Below are 13418 nucleotides of genomic sequence, written 5' to 3'. Positions count from 1 at the left end.
ATTAATAAGACAGTATTTGGCAGATATTTGTGCTGCAGTCAGCAGGAATGTTGAAGTTGTTCTTAAGTGGAGCATCTCTAAAATTATTTCCCAAGCTGGTAAATAATGCAATTGTCCCTGAATCACTCCCTCACACACACACACACACACACACACACACACACACACACACACACGGTGTTGGATCCTGATCGCTTGGCTTGGTTGCAGTTGCGGTTGACGGAGATGTCTGACTTTGCTGTTGATTCGGGTCAGGAACCAGCTGGGAGGTTCTTCTCTGTGGCGTTTATGTTCTAACACTGATGCTCACTCACACACACTCTTCTGTTGCACTATTAGAGACACTTTTCTAGCATTGGGTCTTGGTGGTGTGGATTCAACAAGGTGTAAACGCTCCTCAGAGGCTCTGGTCCATCCTGACATGACGGCACCAGCTCCATCCATGATGAGAAGCTCCCGTTCCGCCACGTCCGGAAGGTTCTAGACTGGACTAAGATCTGGTGGCTGTGGAGGCCGTTGGAGTCCAGTTCTACAAACCTGGTAGAGAGGCTGTGAGCTTTGTGACTTGGTGCATGGTCCTGCTGGAAGTAGCATCAGAAGATGGGTTAGAGTTAGTTTGCAGCATCAGACCTGGACAGGGTTTCCCGGTCTCTCCGGGTCCGGGTCTGGTGATCCTGGTGGAATTGTAGCCTCAGGTTCCTGTTCTTAGCTGACACCTGGTGTCTGCTGCTGGAGCAGAGCTCGGTGGGAACCAGAGCTGATCTGAGCCGCTGTTGTTTCCCATCATCTATAACTAGTTTGATCAGTCTTGGGTTGTGGGTTCTAATCCCAGTAGATCAAACCACTCTCTTACCAAAAGCCACGCAGAGCCCTTAAATCTCCTTCCTGAAGTCCTCTGCTGCCTGATTGGCTGGTGAGATGTTTTGGGTGGAGAATCTTTGTCTCTATGTCTGTCTGCTGGAGGATTTAAAACAAACTAAAAACACAAACATCTCCTAACAGAGGAGCTGGATCGCGCCTTCGGCCCGACGCGAGCACAAACAGCTGATCTGGTTTCTGAGCTTCTTCTAAAAAGAAGTTCTTGGATGATTTTGTGTTTGGTTTAGAACAAAACTACTTTTACTCCAACAGAACCGTGTCTGTGTAGTTCTGCTTAATCCTGCCTGGTGCTGGAGGATTAGGCGTGTCTGCGTTTGCATTTCCTGTCCAGAGGCGAGGAGATACTCTTTAATGGAGTTGGAATCAGAACCCAGGAAGTGTCCCGGTTAATCCAGGGGATGCCTTATCTGGGCTTTGGGCTGCTTTACTGCTCTGCTTCTGCTCTTCCCTCCAGTCACAGCCTTCCCAGCATCCTTAAACGGCTTCTCCGTGTGTCCCTCTTCCCGCAGGATTCCTCCCAACATCCGGGACATCGTCTACTGCACCGGGGTCAGTCTGATGGACGAAGACGTGTGGGAGTTCATCTGGATGAAGTTTCACTCCACCAACGCCGTTTCAGAGAAGAAGATCCTGCTGGAGGCGCTGACCTGCTCAGACAACACCTTCCTCCTCAACAGGTAGTGTGTGGTTGCTATGGTGACCCTCATGAGCCACTTTCTGCTGCTTTAACACTTCTGTTCATCATGGTTCTCTTGGCATGTTTTAGAGATAAAAGCCTTTTGTCCAATCAGATTAGAGCAGAGTTTAGTCCCCGATCAGACTCCGCCTTTCTTCAGAAACCTTCTAGTTTCTCATCAGGTCATTTTTCCTTGTTTTAATACAGTTAATACTTCCGTTTTTAAGGAGGACTGGTTAATCCGGGCATATGAGTCGGTGGTTATAATCTCCCTGCGCCTTTACAGCAGACAGACGTTTGTTTTGTTCTCAACATGAAATATTGATCAGCGCAGCGTCGAAAACCAGCAGCTGGTAGCGTAGCGCTCGCTCAGACCGCGGTGACTGGAGCGTTCTGAAGGGAGCTGAACAACGGTCGTTCTGTCTGAAGACAGATTATCAGAGTTCATCCAGTTTAAATAAACGTCAGAATCTGATGGAGGCTCAAGCGAAGAGGCCGACCGTCACACGTCAGAGAGAGAAGACGTGTGTGCTGCTGTTGATTTCTCAGCTCAGTAAACTGTTCTCCTATTAGCCACACACACACACACACACACACACACACACACACACACACACACACACACACACACACACACACACACACACACACACACACACACAGTGCAGCTCTGAAGCACACTGATTGGCCACAGAGGAAATAAATTCAGCACGGAGGAATTGTGGGAAAGAGAGAAAATTGATTTGGGATTCATTGAAACGGCACACACACACACACACACACACACACACACACACACACACGCATACATACACACACATAGAAAGACTCACACACACACACACACACACACACACACACACAGGAACACACATACACACACACACACAGGAGCACACACACACACGCACACACAGGAGCACACACACACACACACACACACAGGAGCACACACACACACAAACACACACACTCACAGGAGCACACACACACACAAACACACACACACACAGGAACACACACACACACAGGAGCACACACACACACAAACACACACACTCACAGGAGCACACACACACACAAACACACACACACACAGGAACACACACACACACAGGAACACACACACACACACAGGAACACACACACACACAAGAACACACACACACACACAGGAACACACACACACACAGGAGCACACACACACACACAGGAACACACACACACACACAGGAACACACACACACACAGGAACACACATACACACACACACACAGGAGCACACACACACACGCACACACAGGAGCACACACACACACACACACACACAGGAGCACACACACACACACACACACACACAGGAGCACACACACAGGAACACACACACACACACAGGAACACACACACACACAGGAACACACACACACACAGGAACACACACACACACACAGGAACACACACACACACACACAGGAACACACACACACACAGGAGCACGCACACACACACACACAGGAGCACACACAGACACACAGGAACACACACACACACAGACACACAGGAACACACACGGGAACACACACACACAGGAGCACGCACACACACACACAGGAACACACACACACAGGAACACACACACACAGGAGCACACACAGACACACAGGAACACACACACACACACACACACAGGAACACACACAGGAACACACACACACACACACACACACACACAGGAACACACACACACACACACAGGAACACACACACACACACACACACACACACACGGGAACAGCTACTTTTGACAACAAACCTTTTTCGTTTGGCGTCTAAAAACATTTTTCTTTATTGTGTTTTTGAAAGTTTCTGTCACTCACCTGCCTCCACGAGTAATCTGATTACTGTAACTCATGTTCGCTTTGACAGGAAGTGATTTTTGAGTCGACAGAAACACGCCAGTGGGACAAACCTTCTGACCTTTTCTGCCTGAAATCGGCTGATTTGTCTCGAGTTTGAAGTTCGTTCCTCAAACTTTATTTTACAGATAAAGAAGTTTTTATTGGAATGAGACTTTCTTCACATCATCGTGTTTTTTTATTAAAAGTGAATCATTTATTAAACTATTTCAGATTTCCTTTTTAAAGAGACACTTTGTAACTTTTTCATACTTTTAAATCTTTTTATTTTGAGGCAACTTTTTAATTTTTGTTTAAAAATCACATTTTTGTGGCCTTGAGGACTTTGATCTGGTCACTTTTAGTCCCGATTTCTGACGTTTTGACAGCCAGGCTCAGAGTGTGTCACGTCTAAATCGGTCCGGGTGGAAACCTTTATCTGATCTTTTTAATAGTTCTGAGGGCATCAGCTGAATGTGCAGGTTTTGTTAGACCGTATTTATTAATTATTTATATATATAAGCATTTGTCCATTTGACCTTCCAGGGCAGCAGGCACTGCAGCACACTGGCATGTATATAAGCTTTCACAGTAAAACGCTGCACAGCAGCACGAGCGCTGGCGATGCGGACGTTGTGCTGGTTTTTAAACGTGGTGGGGACCCCAGTCCATTCTGACCCCTGTGCAGTTTTACTTCCTTGACCCCGTGACCTTCCAGGTTACTGAACCTGTCCCTGACGTCGGACCTGGTCCCAGAGCAGGACGTGATCGACGTGATCATCCACGTGGGCAGAAACCCTCAGGGTCGGAGCCTGGCCTGGAAATACTTCAGAGAGAAGTGGGACATCCTGAACGCGCGGTGAGATCCTCCTCGTGTTTTTATTTTTTATTTTTTGCTGAGTCGCTGTGGCTAACAGACGTCCTCCCTCTTCTCAGATACGGAGAAGCTTTGTTCATGAATTCCAAACTCATCAGTGGAGTCACAGAGTTCCTGAACACGGAGCGAGAGCTCAGCGAGGTAAAAACACAGACGTCGCTGAGCTCCTGCAGGGGTTCTCTGGGTCCATTTGGAAGGGAACGGAGCAGAAAGTCACTTCTTCCGTCCCACTTTTATAAAACATTCCAGCTGAAGACCTCTTCAGCTCCTTAAGAGTCACATTTAGGCCGATTCAAAGACAAACGTGAGAACATGGCTGGATCAAAGGAAACTCTGACCAGTGTGACGCTGCTTTCTCGATAACCTAGAAAACGGCTGTTTCTGGCATGTCTGCATCCTCTACTCAGCAGCTTGTTTCCATGACGATCCTACCGCGTACACGCCATCCTGGCACGACCCTCTGGTGGTGCCAGGATGAAGCTATATGTAAGAAGCTGGCCTTCAGGCTCCATCCACCCAGAACCGCCTGAGTCAGTACCATACCAGCTTTATTTCTATAGCACAGTTTAAGACAGAGCGTGAGAGCTGACCAAGGTGCTGAACAGGCAGGGTCAATTAAAACAAAAGCAAAAACAATAAGAAGACAAAACACAACTATAAAAACTATAAAATCATAACGGGATGACATGAATCACTGTCTAAAAGCCAAGTCATAAAAGTAGGTTTTTAAACGAGATTTAAAAACAGGCAGAGAGGACGCCAGCCTAGCGGTAATGGGCAATGAGTTCCAGAGCATGGGGGCAGCGTGGACAAACGCACGTTCTCCTCGTTATTTGTAGAACATCCGGGAATGCTGAGCAGTAGACGGTCAGCTGACCTCAACACACGAGTAGGTACATAGGGAGTCAGCAGGTCGGACAGATAAGGAGGAGCTAGGCCAACACATTCTCACACCCAAAGCGTCAAAATATGACGAGTCGGGACGCCCCCGCGCATCAGGAGACGACGATCAGGGACAAACTGATGACGCAGCGTCCCAGAGCGTCGGTATCTGATGCCGGTGGTGAGACGGACATTAGAACTACTTGTGAACTACTTAACCTTCCCCTCACCCCAATCCTAACCTTAAGGTCACAGTTTATGGACCTTAAGGTTAGGATTGGGGTGAGGGGAAGGTTAAATAGTCGAATAATGCCTGTGTGACCGCGCCCGTCAAACAGTGACGGCAACGGAGCCACGTGACCCAGCGTGTCCCTGATCGTCGTCTCCTGACGCGCTGGGGCGTCCCGAATCGTCATATTTTGGCGCCTTGAGTGTGAGAATGTGTTGGCTAGGTCGTGTAGGGCTTTACAAACAAACATCAATACCTTAAAACGCACACGAAATGTGATGGGGAGCCAGTGAAGATGTTCCAGGACTGGTGTAATATGGCTATGTCGACTTGTGTTTGTTAAAAACCTAGCAGCGGCATTTTGAACAACCTGCAACCGGTTCAGGGCAAAGACAGGAGTTCCAACTAATAATGCATTAGCGTAGTCCAAGCGGGAGGTAACGAAAGCGTGGATGACTGATTCCAAGTGCTTCCTCTTTAAAATCGGTCTTAAACGAGATCGTACCACTGATGAGTCGGTCCAGCTCATGAACTTGACCTTTGCTCCTGTTGTTGTCTGGAACGTAGCGACGCGTTTTTAGGTTTTAGTTTAAGTAACTTTCCGAGTTTTCAGCCTTCTCTTTCGGGGACCCCGGTATCGCTGGAATACCCAAGTCTCACGTTTTGTGTCAGCCGGTGCTGAAGGTGAAACTGAACACGCCCTGTTCCCGAGGTTCTCCAGAGACCCGCCTCCTCATCAGCTCCCTGTGCTTGGGTTGATGAGGCTGAACAAGTAAATCTGAATAAAACCATCCTGTGTTGATTCATTTCACAGCTGGTTCACCAATTTATCCAGAGGAAGAAAAGATGAGCGGCAAATGAAAAGTAACATAAAAAGCTGGAGGGTTAAAGGGGCTTCCGAATAGAAATATACCCTTCATCTTTTTTTAACTCCTCTTGTTGGTATGGCAACAAATTACAGTCTGCACGGCCTTGGCTGTCAGAGAAACCTCTGAACAAAACATTATTATTTCCCACGAGACTCCTGAATACAAAAACTGCAACAAAGGAAAAGACTGACATGCGTTTTTATTTCAGATCTGAACAAAAGTCTCCGGTGGCTCACACACGGGAGAGCGCAGGGAACAGGGACGAGTAAAGCAAACAGAAACCGCGACGGCGGTGTGGAAAGCAAAAGCGTACGGAGTTAACAATATAAACTAAATCAGCTGCAGGGATGGATTTTCCTCCCCGCTCCGCTGAATCTGTCAAACTGGGAACAACACAAAGTTTCCTCCTTGCTCTTCAACTTTAAAGGTTTCTGTTAATTCTCCGCTCACGGGAGATCCTCAGATCTGTATTCCTTTAAATTTCTGTATTTAATGAAAGCCTTTTCTTTTTACTGCTGGAGTCGTCTCACTACAGGTTCTGATTTAAAGGTTGTAAATGAAAAACTAACAACATCAATGAGACTTTTTAATGCCGGTGTCGGTACAGGATCTGCTCGGGGTCCGTCGACTGCCGATGACGTCAAAGTAGTTGATTGGCTGAACATGAACCTTACGGAATTACGTAATCACGTTACGTTGTAATCACGTTACGTGGGTCCAGGCAAATCTTTCTGTTGGAAAGATGGACAACTTTTACAAAGAAATCCATCATTACCTCTTTGAAAATACACTTTTAGCATAGAGCTGCATGTATATTATGGCTGAACGATTAACTGCATGTGCAATTAAGTTGCGATGTGACAAAAGGAGATTTTCTAATCGCAAAGGCTGCATTTTGGCAGCGAGTGGTTAGCGCAATGCTAATATACATGGAAAACCCATAGGAACGCTAATGCTAAAATCACAGATTACATTCTTACAAATTATGAAATAGAAACGTGCCAAATGATTACATTTGGAGTCTTATAGAAAGTAAAACCACCATCAATCAAATAAGTACAGACAGGTATTTTAGTAAAGCCAGAAAACTTTTAACTCCAGAGTTTTGGCTAGCAGCTATGAGCGTACCTGAACTACGCATGGACAAGACGTCAAAAACTCTAAACACAAAATACTCCAATAAACAGGACACACTTCTTTCCTGTAAATACAATTTCACAGGTGTTGCTAATACCTATGATCCTTCAAGGGATGTGCTCAAAGAGGAGTTCAACATTATGAATACTATATAGTGTTTTATTTTACAAATACCATTATAAACACAAACTTACAGCGTAAGAAACATTATTTTAATAATGAAACTGCTAAATTCTTTCCAACAGTATAGATGTGTAGTGTATTTTGTCCGAGTGGGTTTGCCGTACTTTGACGTCATCGGCAGTCGAAGGACCCCGAGCCGATCTTGCATCCGAGCAGATCTTGTACCGACACCGGAAGGTTTTCCTTCTGATGGAAGTAAATATAAACGCCTCAGCCACGTAGGCCATTAGAGGAAACCCTAGCGAGTGCGACGAAACTAAAACTATTACAGTAAAATGGCTACATTAAAAAACGACTAAACTAAAACCTTCCCAAGCCAGTTGGGATGTTAGAACTGAATGTTGAGCATTCTCACCTGGCATCACCTTACCCAGGTGGGTTGCCATAGAAACAGGAGGAACACAACAGTGACGTCATTAACCGTGTACTCTGGTAAATGATGGCTCCGCCCTCTGACATGTTCAAGACAACATGTGCACCATTTTAGTTATAACAGGTGTCCAGGTGAAGTAACGGATTACCTGATGGACGAGGTCCTGATCACTTAATGATGCGCTGACGTCAGCAAAACAAGCCACTGATGAATTAATTTCATGTTGGCGTCAGCGTTTCAATAAAACATCAAACATTATTGATCTTGAGAAATGACAGCAAACAGCTCTGAATGTCTTAGCTCTTCATAGTTACGTTAATTTTAAGCTGCCATTTTAGGGGCTTTAAAAGTTTATTAATGATTATTAAAGATTTTTCTACAACTCATTCATTTCTTTGATGTTTTCAAACTAAATTCTGTCAGTTGTTGATCTTAGCAGAAAGGTTTAACAGTTGGTAGCGGAATAAGGAACAGGAACACCACGTGACATCGAGTGTGTTGGTTGTCGTTAGGGTTAGGGTTAAAACAGGGTAATGGTATTTAACGTTAGAACGTCTTCTGAGCTCAGAAGCAGCTGCTTGACCCAACATGTCCGCCATTTTCCACAGTCCCAGCCTCGCTGTGCTTAGCAGACTGTTGGTAACCCACAGCAGGATCCTCTACTGACCGGTAGATGTAAACACAAACCCAGTGTCGTACCCGTCAAAATAAATATTTGATGATTTTTGAATTAAAAAGTATTGTTTAAAGGAAATGCTGCAGCTTCATTCTGCACCCCTCTAAATCAAAGGCGCCCCCAAGGGGTGGCCATGGCCACCCCCTAGAAAATCGCTGCCCCCCCCCCCCCCGTCAAACCATATATTTATCTTGTTTATTCAAGAAATCATTGTAAAAAGAAATAAAAATATTACAATTGATGAGTAAAGACGTAGTCAGAATAAAATATATATGTTTCTGCTGCTCACCATTTAAAAAAAAGTTTTTATCTCCATAGCTTTTATTTTTTTGCGAACACAGCAACAGGTGAATAAACCAAAAAGAAATACATTTTTAAATAAAATTTGGGATAAAATTTTAATTAACTGACGTGTTTTTCTAAAATGTTTGTGTTTGTAAGTTAAATGTTTTGGATGCGTACTGTTATTTTAATAAAAACAAATAAATGTGCAGTGCAGCACATCGCCACAAACTAAATTCAACCAGAGTTACCACAAGGACCAATTTGGTGCGCCACCCCAAAAATTTCTTTGGCCCCATCTGGCCACCCCTATCAAAATTTTCTGGAGGCACCCCTGCTCTAAATTCCCAGTGGAGGTATCATTTTAAATAATCTATATTTTTATTAAATTGTTCCATATTCAACCTTTAATGGACCAGGATAAAAAGAATAAAGCTGGATAAACTGACACGAACAACTCCCCTGTGGTTGTTGGTTTGGGGGCGCACGGCACCAGTAGGAGCGTGTAAAATGGGATCCATGTTTCCCGTCCAGACAGGCATCCTGAAATAACAGCTTTAATCCTTTTGACTCTGAATAGCGTTTTTTCATGCTGTGCTACTCTAGTGAGAAACTTTTAAACCACCCGGAGTTGCGTTGATTGAGTCGTAACAGTGTGTTTTACCTGAACGTGGAAATTTGAATTCCACTTTTGAAAACCTGTAAGAAAGTAAATTAAACCAACAACATGATTACTTCTCATATTAAAAGCGTTATAATTGGATGTAAATGACTGAAATGCCTCATCGTTTACTCTCTAGTATGGACATACTTTACATGTTTTTGGTTTATCAGCTGATTTTTCCAACACTTGTTCATCCTGACCTCCGCCTTCTCCTCCCTCCATTACCTCCCCGTCTGCATTTCCTCAGTTAAAGGAGTTTACCGAGTCCGGCGGCATCGGGGCAGGGCCCGCACTGCCGCGAGCGCTGGAGATCGTTGAAGGCAACGTACGCTGGCACCGCCTCCACCGGCGACAGTTCTACCAGTGGCTACGAAAACCTCCGAGCTCCACCTTTGGCTAACGCGCTACGTACGCACCGGAGTGAAGCGACTGCACACTGACTGCCGCGCTAACGCTCTTCTAGCTAGCGGGTGCAGTCAGAACAAAGAACGTAGCAGGAAAACCTTCCCGTCTGATTATTCAGATGGTTTCTAACCTGGTTTTGTTTTAAAAGAAACTAAATGTTTTTGCTGCTGATGGATTTTTTATTTCCTCAACATGAGGCTGTCGTGGTCAAACTGTGCTTTTAAAACAAAGATCGATAAAGTTGTGAGCTAACAAGAATTCATTCTGTCATTAAAGCTCAACGTTCTTGTATTGCCAAAACAACCGACTGCTGTCAGGATTAACACCCAGAAACAAACGTCATCGCTGTATTTGTAATTTCTAAACATTTAGTCTGATGTACGTTTGATTGTTCTCACCTCACAAACGATCAAACTAAACCTAAGCCATATGGGATTTTTTTTTAGGATTGATTACTTATTTCTACCAATGTTTCAGGCTGTTTTGAAAGTTTTGAAGATGAACAATTCTGTGCATACTTGTTCCATTTGCTTTGGGAAAAGGGGTCAAGTGTCTTTTATCGAACAATCCAGTATTCTTTGGGTTGTATAATAATTACTGTGTCTTGTATGAGTCGCCTTCAGTGCAGTTGAAGTGCAGACAGATGTTTGAAGTTCCTGCATTTGTCTGGACAAAAGAGAGATGTTGCAGACAGATACGGTGTTAAAGCTCTCAACATTTACCAGAACCAATAATGAAAATACGTTTGACTTAAGATGGCTTTAGTACCGTTCATTTTCAGATCCTGCACAAATTATTATGTTTCATTGGCAAAAACAAATAAAAGTACTTTAGGTTTTTTGCATTTCCAGGAGAACAGTTTCAATCCTGACCAATCCTCCATCTCATATAGAAACATTTCAGTCCAATAAATTAGAATTTTTGGGGAACCCATAAAGTGGGCGGAGTCTGATCAGGCTACTCCTAGATTTAGAAAAATGTCCATAATGAATAAACTATAAAATCCTCACGATGCAACTAAACCTTTGAAACAAACTCAATGTTTCAAACTTTCCTTCGATTATTTTTTCTGTATTTATTTTGGCTTTAAATCAGAAGCAAATGAAACCATGTGAGACGTGGAGGCAGTTCCTCCAGTAATCAGCCACATGTTGATCATTGAACAGTTTAGTAATTAACACCGTGTGGATTCTGTTCACAGCACTCAGAAATCTCATTAACTCGTCACAACAATCAAACGGCCTCAGCTTGAATTTAGAGAGCCACTTCGTTTTGTCGTGATCAAAAACTCCAGCAGTCCTGAAAATATCCAGCTTGTGTTGCTTGATCAGCGTCCCTCATATAAAAGTCGATTGTAACACGGATGTTTTGCTCTAATTCACCCAAAGCGCCACATGTGGAAAACTAATTGTTCTTTGAAGAGTGACGATGTTCTGGTTTGTCTTGTTTTAATGAGCGGAGCTGGAAAGGCTGTGAAGGGGAACAAATAAATGATCAAATGTAAAAAAACAAAACAGACTCAAACTCTAGTTTATTCTGACAGGTTTTAGCTTGATCCAGGATTGACCGTGCAAAAAAATTTACATTTTCTGCCAGACTCAGTCTGCCAAACTCTCAAGTGACCAAAGGAAGAGAACCATTTAGAAGCTTAAACCTAATTATCTCACTTAACAGAAAAAGCCCAAATGCATCAGATTTAGAAGAGCCTTTAAAACAAAGAGAGCTCACTTTTATTTTAGCTCATTAAAGTAGAAATTGCAGAACAGATCAAAGGTCATACTTTGTATTTCTGTTCATGTTTCATATTAAAAATCTGCTGAAGGGATCAGTCAGAGACCGGTATGTTTGTTATCCAGGGCTTCTCACTCTGACTCCTGCAGTTTTACCATCACATCATTAAAATGTAGAAACTTGACTTGGTGGAGAAACACAAAAATGAGGACAGTTTTATATTTGTCAGCCATTTTCTGAGAAACCTTTCAATCAAATAACTTAAAAGCATCCATAGTGCTCATGTTCTTCTTGTGACTGCTGGTGTTTGGAGGAATGGACATATCCAAATTATCCAGCAGTAAACTTCCTCCTTCTACAGGAAGCTCCTGAAACCCATCAGGAAGGAAATGACTTGGTTTTCTCTCATCCGGGGTGGATTTCTGCTGGTCTTTATATCATCAGTCAGTTATTTTCCATGTACAGAACCTGTTTGTCTGCAGATAAACCGACAGAATAAAGTAAAGATGTTTTCATCACAGACCAACACTGGTGGTTTATTAGACCATTAACATGTTTGCTTTGTTTAATTGCTTCTTATTGTTGGTGAATTACTTCATTTTGCTTCAAATAATCTGGAAAAGCCCTGTTACCTGTGACATATGTCCTGTTGTTTGGACAACTTAGTCCTTTTCTTTGATCCCCAACAGAACAGGTTCGCTAGCTCCATATATACGAAGGGATTGGTTCAAACTGCAGGGGGAGGAGTGAGATAAACAAACAAGAGATCTGATTTCAGAAAGCCCAAAGTCAAGTATAGAGATCCATCGGTCAGATTTTTGTTTCTAATGAGGAGAAACCACTGAGCTGGACAGCTGGGTCCACCTGGGTTCATCAAACATGTTTCTATATGCAGATGATGTGACGTTTTACATGACAAGTTTATGCTGACACGATGGATCATCAATGGACTTTCAGACTGGTCGCAGTGTGATGCAGTCATTTTTAGCCACGCATCCTTTCTAAGGACTTTTGATTTCTTTATGGAGGTTTTCCTTTGTGCCGAGGAGGATGTGGAGTTTCTGTGGATTTTATGGCTCAGCGGACAACTTCACCTCTGTAGAATGATGGATATTAAACAGACATGTGGACCGTCCTCCTCCACTGGGCATATCTGGGCTTTTGTTGGCATCTGTAGTGGACGATGGAAAATGTTAACTGTTCCAGATCAAAGGAAAAAGCACGGATTGTCTGAAATAATTTGTTCTGAGTACGACGGGTTTACCTTCACAAAGGATCGTCAACATGTTTTAAAGTAAAAAGCTTCCGAAGTCTGACTGGAGAGCGGGAGACATGATGGACACACACAGTGCCTCAGTTCGATTCGTCTTTTAGGAACAATTTCTAAGATTCAAAGAGCCGACTTTTTGTGTGGAACGTCTTCCCAGGTGGGGAGATGTTGTGAAGTTGTTCCTGTCAGATCCAGCTTTGATGTTAATATTTGAGCCATATATGAAGTAATGGGCCTGCTTGCCTCTATACATTCTGTGTGTGTGTGTGTGTGTGTGTGTGTGTGTGTGTGTGTGTGTGTGTGTGTGTGTGTGTGTGTGTGTGTGTGTGTGTGTGTGTGTGTGTGTGTGTGTGTGTGTGTGTGTGTGTGCGCGTGTGTGTGTGTGTGTGT

The 13418-nt window shown here is 43.8% G+C and overlaps 1 protein-coding gene across 1 annotated transcript in view; it reads left to right on the top strand.

The window, feature by feature from the left end:
- Positions 1-12278, top strand: part of LOC107386826 (thyrotropin-releasing hormone-degrading ectoenzyme) — a 203809-nt gene extending 191531 nt beyond the window's left edge. Inside the window, exons 17-20 of the mRNA XM_015961451.3 lie at positions 1389-1556; positions 4169-4309; positions 4387-4468; positions 9870-12278. Of these exons, the coding sequence (XP_015816937.3) occupies positions 1389-1556; positions 4169-4309; positions 4387-4468; positions 9870-10022 (544 nt within the window). The 3' untranslated portion in view covers positions 10023-12278. The remainder of the gene's footprint in view (positions 1-1388; positions 1557-4168; positions 4310-4386; positions 4469-9869) is intronic.
- Positions 12279-13418: the final 1140 nt, after the last annotated feature.

This window comes from Nothobranchius furzeri, chromosome 1 (assembly GCF_043380555.1).
Source record: "Nothobranchius furzeri strain GRZ-AD chromosome 1, NfurGRZ-RIMD1, whole genome shotgun sequence".
Classification (NCBI taxonomy): Eukaryota; Metazoa; Chordata; class Actinopteri; order Cyprinodontiformes; family Nothobranchiidae; genus Nothobranchius; species Nothobranchius furzeri.
The sequence above is the reverse complement of the archived record's forward strand: the minus strand, read 5'-3'. Positions and strand labels throughout refer to the sequence as shown.